Source organism: Vollenhovia emeryi, unplaced genomic scaffold, assembly GCF_000949405.1.
Source record: "Vollenhovia emeryi isolate VEMERY1.0 unplaced genomic scaffold, V.emery_V1.0 DF939155.1, whole genome shotgun sequence".
Lineage (NCBI taxonomy): Eukaryota > Metazoa > Arthropoda > Insecta > Hymenoptera > Formicidae > Vollenhovia > Vollenhovia emeryi.
This window is the reverse complement of record NW_011967211.1, coordinates 674,708-690,487: the sequence shown is the minus strand read 5'-3', so window position 1 is coordinate 690,487 and position 15,780 is coordinate 674,708. Positions and strand designations below refer to the sequence as shown.

The 15,780-nt window shown below is 41.0% G+C and overlaps 1 protein-coding gene and 1 long non-coding RNA gene across 6 annotated transcripts in view; one reads left to right on the top strand and one right to left on the bottom strand.

Moving 5' to 3' along the window:
- LOC105565076 (transcription factor CP2-like protein 1) overlaps positions 1-15,780 on the top strand; it is a 32,155-nt gene that overhangs the window by 7,824 nt on the left and 8,551 nt on the right. Inside the window, exons 2-11 of one of the 5 annotated variants that reach the window (XM_012017934.1) lie at positions 334-2,573; positions 3,501-4,435; positions 4,733-4,958; positions 7,346-7,493; positions 10,282-10,362; positions 11,902-12,108; positions 12,402-12,546; positions 13,089-13,301; positions 13,539-13,787; positions 13,900-13,976. In XM_012017934.1, coding sequence (XP_011873324.1) covers positions 4,298-4,435; positions 4,733-4,958; positions 7,346-7,493; positions 10,282-10,362; positions 11,902-12,108; positions 12,402-12,546; positions 13,089-13,301; positions 13,539-13,787; positions 13,900-13,976 — 1,484 coding nt within the window. In that variant the 5' untranslated portion in view covers positions 334-2,573; positions 3,501-4,297. Of the gene's footprint in view, positions 1-333; positions 2,574-3,500; positions 4,436-4,732; positions 4,959-6,064; positions 6,315-7,345; positions 7,494-7,515; positions 8,675-9,923; positions 9,992-10,281; positions 10,363-11,901; positions 12,109-12,401; positions 12,547-13,064; positions 13,302-13,538; positions 13,788-13,899; positions 13,977-15,780 lie in introns of those variants that run through there. The other 4 variants (XM_012017933.1, XM_012017937.1, XM_012017935.1 and 1 more) reach the window with 4 other exon arrangements.
- Positions 4,847-5,898, bottom strand: LOC105565075. The gene is made up of 3 exons (XR_001009172.1): positions 5,315-5,898; positions 5,055-5,145; positions 4,847-4,930 (listed from the first exon to the last, which is right to left on the bottom strand). It is a non-coding gene; the product is annotated as an uncharacterized LOC105565075 (long non-coding RNA).

Sequence of the window (15,780 nt, the reverse complement as noted above, 5' to 3'; positions counted from 1 at the left end):
GTTGCAGTCTGCTTCATCAGGGCTGGGAGACTCTGATACTGTATCAGAGTCTCCCAGCCCTGATGAAGCAGACTGCAACGCCTGCGAAACGTCGGCACCACACTGCAAACGGACGCGGCAACCATCCGGAAGCCATGAAGACTAAAGAAGACAACAGCCGCGAAAGCCTGAAAGCCAACGTATTATATTATATTATAATTTAATATGTAACACGCGTCGTGTACGCCAGAGATAATAAAAAAAAAACTGAATACTCATGTAATCTCCTTATTCAAGTTCGTTTCACTGTCAATGGTGAGGTCATGAACACCGCTGTCACTTTTATTGTTTCAGACTTCCTTCGTCAAGTCAGTGCAGCAAGCCTCGTCGAAGAAAACGTACGAGCAGGAAAATTTCGCGTAAAATTGAGAAAGATAGAAGGCGTACGGCAAACAGCGCTAGATTCCTTCGGCAAACAGAGCGCGTTCGGGCAGAAGCTCCGATCGAGAAGTAACGTCCTCGGGAGGTATTCTTTGAACAGCCGGCACGTGGCAGCGCTGACAGACACATCGGCACCGCACCGTGACGTTGAGAGGCGATCGGCAGAAACGAGCGCGGAACAAAAGAGGCCGGAGAAGCGAAATCGCCTTCCTCCAGACGAGGCGCGCAGAAGGAGGAGCTTTCGAGGTCGTGCCGTGCGAAAAGCCACGATATCAGAGATAACGTTTTAAAACGTTAAATTAATCCGCGTGGCAAACAGGCTCGTCGCTCTTACGACGTGTCTGTCGGGACGACTCTGGCAGTCGTGATCGTCGGCTGCCAGTCGCAAACTACGTCAATTTGCAAACTATCGCGGCTGGCCTTGTTGTCGCGTCGCCGAACAGTTTCGTCTTAGAGCAATATCCGTAAATAGCTGTGGGAATTTTCAGTTTTTTTCGACAACGAGACACGTAACTCATACAACAGCGCATTCCTCCTGCAATAACATTAAGACTGTAAGATAAGTGGCAGTCTTCGGTCATCACTGTTGTGACGTCTTAACTTGATAACTAATACAAATAAGTTACTTGGAGTTGTTCCCCTCGGGTCTCGGTAACAAGAAGATAAGTTGGAGGCTGAATATCTCTGAGATAAATTGACCAGCTATCACGGCGAGCGCAAAGCTGCGGACGATAAATCAGATATTTAATTCATCTACAACGCAACGAGGGTTTCCGATGGATTAAGATCTTCAGGTGACAAATCGCGAATTTGCAAGACGACGTGATCAGCACGAGACAACGCTAGAGGATAAAGGAAACGCGTCTCGTTGATCAGCACTGAGTGGTTCCAATTGAGAGTCGACCCTCGAGAGTGGAGCCTATTGGCCAAGCTGTTAATTCCTTGAAGCACGATTGGATTGGATCACCCGTGGACATTCCAGAGTTGGTGTCGGGACCGTTAGACAATCTATCGACCACCGTCTTGCCAGCCGGACTTCTTTTCTTGAACAAGTTCCTGAACTCTGCATCTTAACAAAGCTTAACAAGGGATGAAGGATTAACCGTCTATGGATTTTTAGTGAAGAGCACATTAAACAGCTTAGTTGAGTAGAACGAAGAGGAAAACATTTAACAGAGCCGGAGCAGTGAGATCAAGAAATCATCTACGTCAGTAGTGAATAAATCTTAAAGCAACGGAATACTCACGCGAGAGGATTATAAGTTTTTCGACATCGCCTTAGAGATTACGCCAGGAGATATCGTGACCACATTCGAGACTCTCGACGACTGAATGGCCCACATTTACTGGCTGCTACTTTTCGAAAGACTCTGGTAGTGTCTCTTTACGCAGTAACGGCAGGAATACAATACTGAAAGAGAGACGAGACGCGGATATCGTGGAGAGGGTTATATCCCTTTGGTCCCGCCGGGAGAGCCTTCGCCTTGCAGATTTTTCTTGGAAAGGGTCAGATCGCGCCTCTCGTCTAACCGAGAAGATTGTGACAAACGTGGTGGACGAAACTCGAACTTCCATTGACGTCATCCACGAGAGGCCCCGTTTACCTTTTCCTGGATCGGGTTCTTTTTTTAGACGGCACCATGGAGCGAAGGATCATGAAAATGTGGTGATAACGGTCAGAAGGCCTCCGATACCCAAGACACTATCCAGTGTGTGAGCCATAGTCGTTAGAAAGCAATTGAAACGTCGTGCCTACCCAGACATTTCGGGATACTCGCCAGTTGGAATCTCTCGAGTTTGTACGAGAAGTAAGGAACCCCCTTTCAGGCAAGAATTACTCTTGTCTCCGTCGTCGTTTCTTTGAATGAAATTTTGGGAATTAACAGCAGTACAGCTGCTCGGATCCGAGGAGGCGTAAAAAGTTTCGAAACATCGGCGTTTCGAGTTGATCTTCCACAGACGCATGATCTTGATAAGATAATTACGGTGTGTCACACGGATACCTGCCTACGTCGGGAATGTTTTTGGACCTACGGAATTGACGTTCTCACCTTCCGTTCTTCGTTACGAAGACAAGACCTTTCTCGAGTGGTTCTTACGCGAGGTGGAGGAGACACCAGGAAAAAGACATCGATTGTTAAAACGTGTAGAAGGTTTGCAAATTATAATATTAAAGATCATATTCACCTTTGTATATAGAGAACTTTATAATTTATTTAAAATTTTGTAATTTATGATTAGAGAAATTTTGCAATTATATACATACAATAAACCAAGAATATTATCATCATTTTAGATAGGTAAAAATTGCTTTGTTGCGTAAAAGGGAATTCAATTGTGATTATGAAACATCGTAAGTTATCTATTAACTTCTAGCAGCATGAAATAATTAAAGGTTATTATACAAAAAATATCGATTATCGCGGAACCGCTTCATGCTTTCGCGTCAGTTATAGCTTCAATTAATCAAGCAGCGGCAAACTACTATTCTGAGAAATGGCTGCGGACTTTTATTACTTAAAACATTATTAATGTTTAATAAACGCGAACATCGATCCATCAAGTGACTAATCAATGTAGATTATATTGTACGATGAATTATACATTAAATCCTCATTTGCGACGTTAAGACGTTATGATTATTTTAAGAAATGATCTAAAGGATGACATATTTTTAAAAATATCACGCTTTCGCAATTTTTATACAAAACATTTTTTGGTTTGCACACAGAGGGAATTTTCTTTTAACATTTATCAAAGCTATTATTTTATTTAGATATATGCTTTAAAATTATAATTTTTAATATAATTCACATTTTTGGTAAAGGATACTAAATATATTAAATTATTGTATAAATTTGATACAAGAATTGTACTTACTTATTGCATCATAATATCGTTATCATTTTTTACTCACAGCAGTCAATATACTATTAAATAAACACTGTTAAAATTTTAGTAAACAGGACATAACAGAAAATGCTATCTCGGTAAATAATTTCAGTTATCAAATGCGAAATAATGAGCATGTAAACCGAATGTCTGTCTTATTTCAAAATTAATCGTCCTGTTATTCGCAGGAGAAGGTTCTCCGCCGAAACGGCAGCAGAGCTTCGGCACAACTAGGAACAAGATGCGTTGCAGCCAAGACGTGGCGATGGTATTCGAGGACGCGTTCGTCGTCTTTTCGCGTTTTTTGTCACTGAAGTCGCGAGGCTGCGCACTCTTGGAAACACACCGGCAGCGCGAGACCACTGGCATCAAGAAACTGTACAACAGCTTCTTCGTAATGTTCTAAGAGAGGGCAAGGATCAGCACGCGTACTCGGCCCTGAGAATCACCGGTCGGGTGATGCACCGTGTATTTCCGGGCACATCGAAGATCTGGACCGAGGGGCACCCACAGGGTGGACGATCTGCAGCAGGCACGAAAGGCACACGCGGTGGAATGAATGTATCTCGCGATTAGGAAACGACCGGAGACGAAGATAATCGATCTGTGATTTGAGATCAGCGTGGACTCGTCGCCTCTTACAGAATCGTCGAGGAATATAGCTACGAAATTTATTTTTGCATATATATATGTATATATGTATATACGTATATACGTATAGCATATAAAATAGTAAAGTTGTAACTCATAAGTCAACAAGTCGTCCTCGTCTTCTCATCCTTGAAGAGAAGCATCGTTTGGCGCTCGCTGGAGTCTCTTTAAGGACGATCGAAGATTGATACTCTTCGTAGATCTGAGATCTAAAAGATTAGCATATAGATATTCGTCTTGTCCGGAAATCGCCGCAGGCAAACCCGTTAGTGTCGCAGTACATAGATTGTAGACGGTAATTAATTCGATCGCGTGTGCTCTAAGAAGCTGTTGAATGGAGCTGCAACTCATGATGGACGGCGGTGCGGAAACCCTACACGGAGCGATGTGGTTCTCCAACACATCTCCGTCATACGAGCAATTATCGCCGGTCCGTCCAAACAGGTGTGACATTGCATCCGCTCCTCAACAGGTGCGTGGAACTATTTCTCGCTCTTTTGTCAGATTTATTCTAATAAATTATACATTTATTAGACCATATAGACCATAAGAACATTTAAAACGATAACAGTATTTTATGTAGCATCAACAAACTTTTTTTATTTCCAATCTCTTCTCGTTTATACTCGTTCAACTTTTCTATCAATCTTGACATTTTTTTTTAAAGCAAAGGCTTGATCTTCTGGAAAAGATAAATTTCCATTAGCTGCAGATTCACTTCAAATGATGATATTTTGAGAGTAGTAATTGCAAAATGTCAATGTTGCAGACTGCAATAGGATATCACAGCCCACAAAATTCTTTATGGCAAGATAAGAACAACTCGCCGAAAAATTCGCCGACAGGCGGTGATCGGATACATTTGGATGACGGCTCGCCGCAGCTCTCGCCTTCCGGATCATCCCCGAATTGCGAGCAGAACAATCTGAAGCGCCGTTCCACGGAACCGTTGCAACACATCACGGAACTTGAAAAGAAACATATCAGAAGAGACGGTTGGTATTTCTTATTTATTCTTAATTTCTTTCATAAATGTTACTGTACACCATTTAATACACAAGAGATTATTTGATTCTAGTTTATACAAGTACCTATCAATGAAATCCAAAGCATAATTTTTACTTCCTTGCAATTTCCACAGATTAGCAAATTTCCTAGCATGTTATATCTAATATGAAGTTACTGTAAGAATTCATAATTTCTTTTAAAATTATACAGTGACAATGAGATAAAAGTATAAAGCAATTTACAATCTTGATAAAAATTTTTTTTTAAAGAATTGAATTTCGACGGTGTCAAATTTCATCTACCGCGCGAGATATATTTGTGCAGAATGTAAAGAATATGTTGCCTCAAATGTGCAGTGGCCTCAAGCCGATCGTCATTATCGTGTAACCGTAGACATATCTTCTTAAAGGTCGTGACCAAACGGCCTCTCGGACACTGTCGTAGCCACGAGTTCCATTTCGATGCTTGGTATTGTGGAGCTTCTCTCAATGAAAAGATATTTGTTTGCTATACCTCAAATTTTTAAAGATTAAACTTTCCTCTGTGATAAATCCACTATTTCTCCATAAATAGAATTCCAGCATCCACCAATCGCACCAGATTACTGTTTTTGTGACAGCATTAAAAAAATGTCAAATTAAATATTAAAATAATAATTACATTTATATACAGACATGATAAAGCACAATGCGACGTAACTCTCGATGCGAACAACCTAATAATCACCGTAAAATTTTGCTTACGCAAAATTTCAACTACTTGGCAAATCGGCGACTACCGAGGGATGCTCGAAATTGTCCGAGGCAATATTCACGTTCAATATTGTCATTGTCGATTAACGGTCAAGACTCAGCGATGACGCGATATGCGATTCAAGTGACGTTGCTTTGGAGAACTCCTCAAGACTGATCGGCGAACTTCTGCGTTCTGTCTTCTTACGTCCGACGCCTTTTCGCCCACGTGGTCATCCGCGACTGATAACTCGTGTACATATACGCACGCAATGTATCACGCAGATTGGTGGAGGAAAGGGGGAGCGAGATAGAAAGAGAGAGAGAGAGAAAGAGAGGACCTCGATACCAGCTCGCCATACTGGCGGCACTTTGTGAAGGTGCACGCACGTAGTTTTGGTGGTGTGTTTCTGCACGGGTGCGATCTTCGCCGCGGCCAAAATAGGATGAAGTGGTGTGAGATCGACAGATCCAGGGTGTCGCTGCTGCAAAGTCGACGTTATCCCCCTATCGCCACCAAGAGTCGGCGCCGTCACGCCATCCAGGAGACAAAAGATAGGCCGAGCACGATGCATCATCAGCTTCACGTCGGTTACAACGGCGCTCAAAGCGGTACGACGCCGTATACGAGAAGAGTTTTACGCTGCGTGTTGATTATTTCAGTTAATAGCTGCGCACAGCCTTCGAAAAGAAAACGCGATGAAGATGCCGAAGCGAAGAATAGTAGAATAGATCACCATATAATAATTTGTGTGTTTAATTATATATTTTTTATTATATTTCGCGCACAATCCTATTTAGAATAATAGAGTACGATTAGATTGCATTAGATTACATGCAACTTTAATGTAAATAAATAAGAGTCTTATTAATTTACATTGCAATTGCATGTAATCTAACGTAATCTGATCGCATTCTATCTAGTATTTTAATCAGGGAATACAGCTTTATATATTTCTTCATTAAAATATATTTTAAAAAATACGTAAATGAAAAAAGTTGAATCATACACTAGACATTTTCGTGCAAACTCTTTTCTTTTTCCAGCGAGGAAAGCACGATCTATCCCAGATAGCACAAGACACTTATTACCTCATGTTCGTGGAACGTCCGACTGGCACTATGTACTATAAATCTTTTTCGAATGTGAATAGAATAATAGAATAATCTATCGAATATAGCGTGTTATGTATGGTATGATCGCAGGTTTCACTGTCTTTTGCGTAAGATAAATGTATTACACAATAAACAATGTGCAATACATAAAGTCGATGAATATTCTAAAAACGTTCTTCTTTGTTATGAATATACGATTTCTAATTGTAATAATCTATGTATATTTATAGAACATTTGTACTCCAGAAGAACATTCATAGAACTATGTGTGCTATCTGGGATACTACTGTTCTCATAAAAAAAAATGAAAGCAACGTCCCGTTGTAGATATTACGTAAATAGATGTGAATTAAGAATTGAATAGATAAAAGTAAATAGGTGAAAAATAAGAATCATAATTGTAAAAATTTTCTAGCGAATTTATACTTTATTGTACGACGTTAATGTGACGCTAAAGAGGAACGAAAGGAAAACGAACGTCTTAGAAAAATCAGATTTGAAAGGGACTTCTTTTTTTTATGTTTCAGGATCCATCGGAAGCAATGGCTCTGGCCAAGGTTGGTCCACGCAAGTGGAGGAACTCGCGGAGCACCTTGCCGCTGATTTTGATGGCTCGTTGTCGGCTCTGGCGGCATCTGATCTCGCAACGGCTGTCGCCTCTTACACTAACATGAGGTAAACGATATCCTGGAAATATTTCATAGCAAAGTACATTCGACTTTTTTCGATACATTGCTAAGTGGAGTGGCGTTCTATTTTAGTAACATTTGCACTAAGGAAAATTTAATTAAAACTTAACGTACTGATAAAAAATGAATTTTATTAAATTAAATTTTGCGGGGATTCGATAATATAATCATCGAGGTTTGGTCCGTCGATAGAGCGCGAATATTGAACTTATGGTCGGTATCGCAGGCTTCTGCCTCGAACAAAATTGAAACGTATACGAAGCGGCAGCGAGTCGATCTAGAAATCCGGTTAAAACTGGCCACAGTTCTTGGCATTGCGTCGCATCGACGACACGAGAAAATCAAACCGGTCGGCAGCCACGGGCCACGAATATTAGTGCAGCACTTTCGACGCACGTGCACGAGTGTACGCAAGTATCGAACGTGAACGAAAAAGGAGCTGGATCGGAGAAGCTCGTAAAATTTCTCTCGTGTTTGCGTTTTTGCAAAAAAAAACATGTTACGGTGTATAATTAAAAATTTATATTTAGAAATATATGTATATTTCGATAAGACCTTCGTGCGCAATTTCATACTACAAATAAATCATTACATTTTATCTTGGATGATTTAATTCGTAAAACTTCAAAATTGCAATTGTTATAATCGATATTACATTGACATATATGGACAGTTTTTGACGCACGACTAAAATGGTTACGCACATACCTTATCTTGATAATGTATATACATATCGTAAATTTACGTTACGAAGGTCGTTGAAAGTCCATACGCATGTGTGAGCCTCATTGTTCAAGTAAATAAACGAGAAAATTTAACTAGACCACTTATGCATATTTTATAAAATTATTTCACTTTTTTAACACGGTGTTATAATAATTTGCGATTAATTAAAATTTTTTTGTACTTTTTGCCGCGGTTACGTCGACCATTTAACTAAATGCAATTTTGTGCAGCCAGAAAAAACTTTTTCGTTACGAAAAGAAAATTCCGGCGTGTGAAAAAATCTTGATTGCACGGATTATCGACTTGGTCGTTTATCGCATCAGCTGATCGTGCACGTGCACGTAAAAGCGACGGAGTTACGACGTGTGAGGTAAAAAAGGAGGCGCATATCTGTCCATGAATGAAGACGCGCGTCGAGTACGTTTCGCGTGGATTGAACCGGTAAGGAACCGGCTAGCGTACCAGTTTGTAGGTGTACTTATAACTGGTTTATTCTTGGTGGCAAGGTATAGCTCTCCTAAGAGTTTTGAGCCGCAATTTATATCTGCAATCGTTGCGGGATTTGTCACATTGCTAGTCAAATCGTTAAACGAATTGTTAGCAACGATACTAGTCGCTTCATTATTCGAAGCTACTAGTAGGAAATAAAGAAGGCTTAAAAGAAAGTAACGATATCTAACAATAAGTAAATTAAAATTCAAATTAATAAAATTCATAAGGCTCCGTAATAAACTTTATTCCTTTAAAACGTAAATGTTTAAACTTCTGTATAATTAATTTCTCGCCTGTTACTATGGATGCTGTTCTTTGTAATATGCACTGCGAATCGCCGGACCGCTTCGTGGAATGTCTTATTATTTCGATAAGATTTGCACCGAAATCGTTCGTGAGTTTTGTTTTCTCCAACAGCTGTTCCGTCCATTCTCTCTGTTTTAATTTGTGTTTTAACTTTCGCGATACACGTGTGTCTACATGTCCGCGTCTAATTACAAGTTATTTTTTGTAAATGTTGATGTAATTGCCACAATATATCGTTATACATATTGCTGTATGAGAGCAGAATATAAAATTATCTGAATGTAACTTATAGTCCAAGTCACTTTTATTATCTTTTGATAACTGTCTGTAAAAATTGTGATAAACTCTCGTACTTTAATATCATTCTTTAAAATTGCAAGTGCCAGTGATTCCTATGAATATTCTGACATTTTCATTCAAGATCGATTTTTCTAAATAAGGTGATCACTTTAATCACAACTAAAGCTATGCACCAGTATATAAAACTTGGGTGAATAATTTAACGAAACTTGATTTAATTGTGTTCGTTAAAAAGAGATGTTTTTTTATTCGCGATTAAGGAGTATCGGACATGTGAAGATTATAGCTAGAAGAATTTATTCGTAAATTCCAACAAACGTGTGCAATTGATCTGATGAGCCACTTTTTACTTCAGCTATGTAAATATCTCCGAGAATCATAAATAAATTTCGGTAGTATTTTTAACTCGGTATCGGTATTATTTCACACCGATTAAGTCCGTTGCACACTGAACTAGTTTATTCCGGTTCGCGCTGACCTTACTGACTCGCACAGTATTATCGTAGTGGTTCTCAAATTCTTCTTATTGCGCGTGTGTCCATATATTTAATGCATTGCGAGATCAGCTGACGTTAATTCCTAATCTTTATAGTATGGCGTGACCATCATTTTACGTCAACGATGTCCGATAAGGAAAAATCGCGAGTTACCTATCGACAGGTTTGTTATTATAAAACGATAAGTGACAACATTAAATTACGTGTTATTTTGCACTGAATACTGTTTTAATGGAATAAAATAATGTATTATAAACTTGGAAGGATGATATAAACAGGGAAGTCTATAAAGAAATTGACAATAAAAATGTTTAAAGATTGACTTAAGAAAAGGGTTGAAGATTGAGAAAGGCAGTCGTGAACATTTCGAAGATGATCAAATAAATGTTTTGAAAATTGAAATAATTTCGGGCACACTAAGATTTCCGAAATGACAAAAACTTCTTCTTCCAGCGAAGCCCTCCTCACTCTGCCATCGTTAACAGTCTTCAAGCAGGAGGCGCCATCGCCTGAGAATCAGCATAGCAACCCCAAGTAAGTCAGCACTGATTCAGAACAATTTTTTTGTGAACGACACTACCACGCGAAAACTCACTGATCGACAATTAAAGAAAATAAACGTAAAAACGCGGAGAGTCGCAAACTTCAACTGCGTTTACGCGCAACTTCTCGTTTTCCTCTTCTAATTTTGCAAACTGGACCATTTAGATTTAACACCGTCCGTTTATTTATGTCGAATGATAGAAGCGTGCGGTGACAGTCGATGACAGTAACTGGCAGTGCTACGATTACGACTGCAACACAAAGACGACGACGTCTATCTCTCTGCCGCGGGGCCAGTCAGGGGTGACGGGGGTAAAAAGTATTCCGAGCGGAATTTGCCACGCGCGGCTCCCCCGCAAAGACACGGGCCGCAGATAAGGCCGCGACTATATCGTTACGCCAGTTCGCGGCTATCGAGAGTAAGTCGCTCGCGTTCGGGTCAGACTTCTTATGCGCGTGTTTATCGGAACGGCGCGCGTTTTGCTCCGTAAAGCCCGGAGTCGGCCGCGCCGATCTTTAAACGTGAATCGCGGATCGGTATCTCATCTCCCGCGTGTGACTTTGATGTAAAGACTCGGCGGGGAGGTCCCGCGAGTGGGGTCAAATTTTTGTGCAACGGACAACGCAGTGCGCGCGAAAGAAACGCTGTGGTATAAGCCGACGGAGTACGGTGGTACGATCGCACGAATGAAAATGAAAAGAAAAATGGTTTTCATAGATACCAATTTTCACCTTCTAAATCTCAGGTGATGATCTTTACGGAATTGCGACATGTAACGACGAAGTAATTCTGCACTGAGTATCTACTCTCGCTTCCTTTTGAAACCCCCCCCCCCCCGTTTTCCAAAACTGTTACCTCATTCGATGACTCACGTAAGAAATTTTTGCGCGAGTTAGAGCTCGTTATCTGAAACTGATGATCCGATAAGCGGAAAAGCGGGGAGAACCGCCGCGCCGTCGTGGGCTCGCGTATGAATCGCGTGGAATCATCATATCAATGTGTAACGAGAAGAAGATGAAATCGTGAGAGGTCGGCTCGTGATCCCGTTGCTCTCCGCGCTCGGCGTGAAGTAGATGATATAGGAGATATATCCGGAAGGCAGCCCGGGGAGCTGAATATCGGGAATAGTTGATTAGACGAATGATCGCTCGTCTAATAGACACGCTCGGTCTGGCTTTTCACTTCTAATTATATTCATGCGAGTGCAACGTTGAAATCGCGGCAAAAGCTGACGTAACGTTCCAGACGATGGACCTCTACGCGTGAATAACAAGCTTCGACGATTGTTTATTGAGGCCTCATTAATATCTGTGGGATTGAGTGTGAACATTTCTGCCGAATGCCGAAAACCAGAATGAGAACACCCGTGGATTTGAACGTCTCGCCGTCACTTTTCTTTAACTTATAGTGAGTGGCTCGGTATTAACCGCGGGACATTCGGTCTGCTTTTCTCGCGCGAAGACCGGCGTCGTGCGATATCGATACAGTCCGGCGTGTCTGAAATATTTGTGTCTTATGAATTATTTCAGTTTAAATCACGTGTCGCAAAGGGCGATCAATACAGTGCCGCCCAGCAATGGAAATGTCGGCTCCGTCGAGGCTGATAGCAACAACAATGGGCAAACTAGTCTCCATCAACTCTTGTACTCCTCCAACGAGGAGTACCCGCCGACTTCGACCGCGGCCAACCACGTTTCTTCCTCCCAGCAGGGAAACGAATTGAACGAGGATTGCCGGTGCGCTATTAAATATTAATTAATTAATAACAACGAACATTAGAAAGTATTGTATTAGTATTGTCAAAGTTATATTAAGAATGATGTAACTTTTTACTCGTGTGCTGTTTTCAACTTGAGCAGCTAGCGAGACTTCGAGGCTCTTCTGCTAAAATTTCAATCGATATACAAGTTTCATTTCGGCAAAATATTCTGTTTGTAACACAATGGAGTTGCATTAATTTGTTAATTTTTCTCTCGGATGAATAAAAATGAAGATGAAGTCATGTGTATATCGCAAAGCTCCTCTTTAGTTTTCAGTACGTCTTAGCAGCCGCTACCAGCATCGCCACCAAGGTTAATGAAGAGACGCTGACGTATCTGAACCAGGGGCAGTCGTATGAGATCAAGCTGAAAAAATTGGGCGACTTGTCTGCCTATCGCGGGAAGATTCTGAAGGTACCTGATCATGCTCTTACATACGGAAGAACGCTTCATTTGGACGCTTCTTATGTTTGGGTAGCGGCATCTTAAAAAACGCTTTAACAATCCCTGACGAGGTTGACAAGCGGGCTCATGCTGGTGCGGATCGCTCGGTGGACCGCAGATTCTTTTCAGTCGGCAAATTTCAAGTAGTTGACAACGTTATCAGAGTAATTATAAACTTTGCGTTAGAGCATTATGTAAGAAATAATATCAAAGCGTAACTTTTCTTTGCAAGCGCTGATATAATTATTGCCTAACTCGTTGAAACGCTATGAATCTCATAATACGGATACACCCCACTGTTAATACTGACTCTGCTGATAATTGCGCTGGTAAAATTCTAACTCTTTCTCATCGGCTCATCTTGGGGATGGCGTGTAGATAACACGCGTTTACGAATACAGAGTTAAGACGGTCGGCATGAGCTCACGGCGTGTCCTCGACGTTCGAAAGATGTGAGTCGCCCAAACGGTGCTACAACGCCTCTGTAGGGACATCCGACCTTTCTGTTTCAGTCGACCATTCGCATTTGCTTCCACGAGCGACGGTTGCAGTACACAGAACGGGAGCAGATGCTGGCCTGGCAACGCGCTAGGCCCGGAGAGAGATTGCTGGAGGTTGACGTTCCTCTCAGTTACGGAATGGTGGATGTCTGTCAACCTTCGCCGTCCAACAACAGCGTGGAGTTCATGTGGGATCCCACGAAGGAAGTCGGCGTTTATATCAAAGTACGCTGATCTTCGCTAATTCGCATCTCTTCATTTCCGATTCTCTCTTACTTATTTGTGATAAATGTGATTGATTTCTCATTTTTGCGTAGCTACATTTTTCGTATAATTGAACAATTGTAGAATTTCACGAGAAAGAGCTCAGTATAAAATGTTCTTTTCTTCTGATATACTTATCAGCTTTATAACAAATAAGAAAGTGACTGTTACAAATATGTTTCTTCGATTTGTGAATAGGTCAATTGCATAAGCACTGAATTTACACCGAAAAAGCACGGTGGAGAGAAGGGCGTTCCCTTCCGAATTCAGGTGGAGACGCGATTGCCGGGAGGACCACGTCTGCACGCCGCCTCGTGTCAGGTGAAAGTCTTCAAATTAAAGGGAGCGGACCGCAAGCACAAGCAAGACCGTGACAAGATATTGAGACGTCCTCCCCACGAACAGGACAAATATCAGCCCAGTTACGACTGTACCGTCCTCTCCGATGTAAGTTTCGCTGTCGCAGAATCCTTTTGCAGTAAATAGAACAACATATTGAAATTAAAATGCACAAAGTGAAATTTGTTTCTCAATTTCTTTCCTCCCCTTTCTGTTGCAGATTCCTCTGGAATCCTTGTCGCCCTCAAACCTGTCGACGCAAAATGGCGGAAGCCCGTACGCCTCGACGGACGCAATGTAAGTTTAATTTTCGCACCGATTCTCTTTCCACTTTTATTTTCAATGACGTGCAAGAAATTTAATCAATCGCGTTAAAAACATAAGGTAACAAACGACAGCGTCAGCATACAAAAAATTGCGGGACTCGGAAAAAATCGCGTCCTAGCACTGTAATTGACATCATTCATTTATTATCTCGAAGACTACATCTTTCACGTTATTTTTTGTTCGCTTGTTTCTTACATTATTAAATTTGTAAAAAAAATCGTATCATGTTTGTGACACTTTTGCACCAGATTTTTATTTTTTTCCATCTTCTGTTTCTTACATGTCAAATTTGTAGGAACAGCACACAGATTCGTATTTAGATTAGAGATATAAGTAGAGGGAGATGGAACAGAGATTAAATAACTTGTTTGGAATAAACAATACTTGTCGTATAATAATAAAAATGACATTTTTTTTAACAAGATGGTGAAAGAATTATTTAGCAATGCTTGCAGAAAGAAAGTTAAGGCTTGTCCCCGTGCAAGAAATCTGTATGTCAATGCGGACTTCACAATTGTACGCTTAACCGAAGAGATTGCTGGTAGAAAATAAAAGCAAATCGCGATTTTTAGTCTTATACCTTTCAATGTATCGTTTCGACTCGCTCGAACGATTATCTTCGGAAAGTGTCGAGAGCCGGTGAAAATCTTATTGTAAATTCCGACCTCGCAACGACTTATTACACAAATAGCAACTAGTCAGTTCTGGATACGGCGGGTTTCGGGCACCCGCCTATAGATAAATCGTCTAACAAGTGGAATGATTTGTGTCGTTCGACCGGCGGCGTTTTAGCTTCCTCCGAAAATAGCGGCACGCAAAACAAACGTTGCGAGTGCACGGCGTCATACGCGCAATTATATGCAAATTTAAACGAGTCGCGGATTTTTTTTCCTTGCTTTAAACTTGGCGACGGCATTTTACGATTTCTAGTAGTCGCGTAGAGTTGTATAGCGAAATTCTACGTCGTCAGAACGTCGGAATTGGTAAGGTCTCTCCTAATATCTACTTCGTCGTACTTCGATTTACCATTTGCCGATTCGTGCTGAAAGGCACGTAGACGGGCAAGTTTTTGCGTCACGTACACGGTGTTGGACAAATACCTGTTCCACGGATATAAATAGCCGAAACGTTTCCGATAAATCTGATTAACTAATGTCCACTGATGGTTGTTTTTGCTTTCGCGAGCTATTTATATGCACATGTATAACCGAGGAATCCACCAAGCAATCACCGCGACCTTCGCGATATTACGACGCAGGTAGAAGTTAAATGCGAATCCCATGAGAGGGAGAGAGAGCTGCGTAGCGAAGACAATTTTTAAAAGTCATCTACTCTCGCGACTTTTTTTCATTGAAATGAAGAGAAAGGAATGTTATAGACTTACTTGGTTCCTTTATTCTGTCTAAAAAAAATTGGAGTTGATTCTATTCCATGATTGGAATAGAAATCGATCAGTGAAGAGCAAAGTTAGAAGAGACATATATCAGTTGTTCTCCTCTTGTCGGAAACAAGATCGAAACAAAGGTCGAAGATGACGAAGAGTACGAATGTTGTTCACCGTGAAAAGATTTCGAGAGACGGACAAAATAAAGGAAGGATAAGACAGAGAAGCTGCGCCATTTCTTTCCGGGGAAAAGAATTGGAAGATATCCGTGGCTTTCGTCATCTATCATTTTTCTTCTACTTCTCGCTTCAAGATGACGGATAGAGTCCAAAGAGAAGCAGAGTTAAAATAGAGTTAAACCAGGACCATTATAAATTTGAAACACGAGAC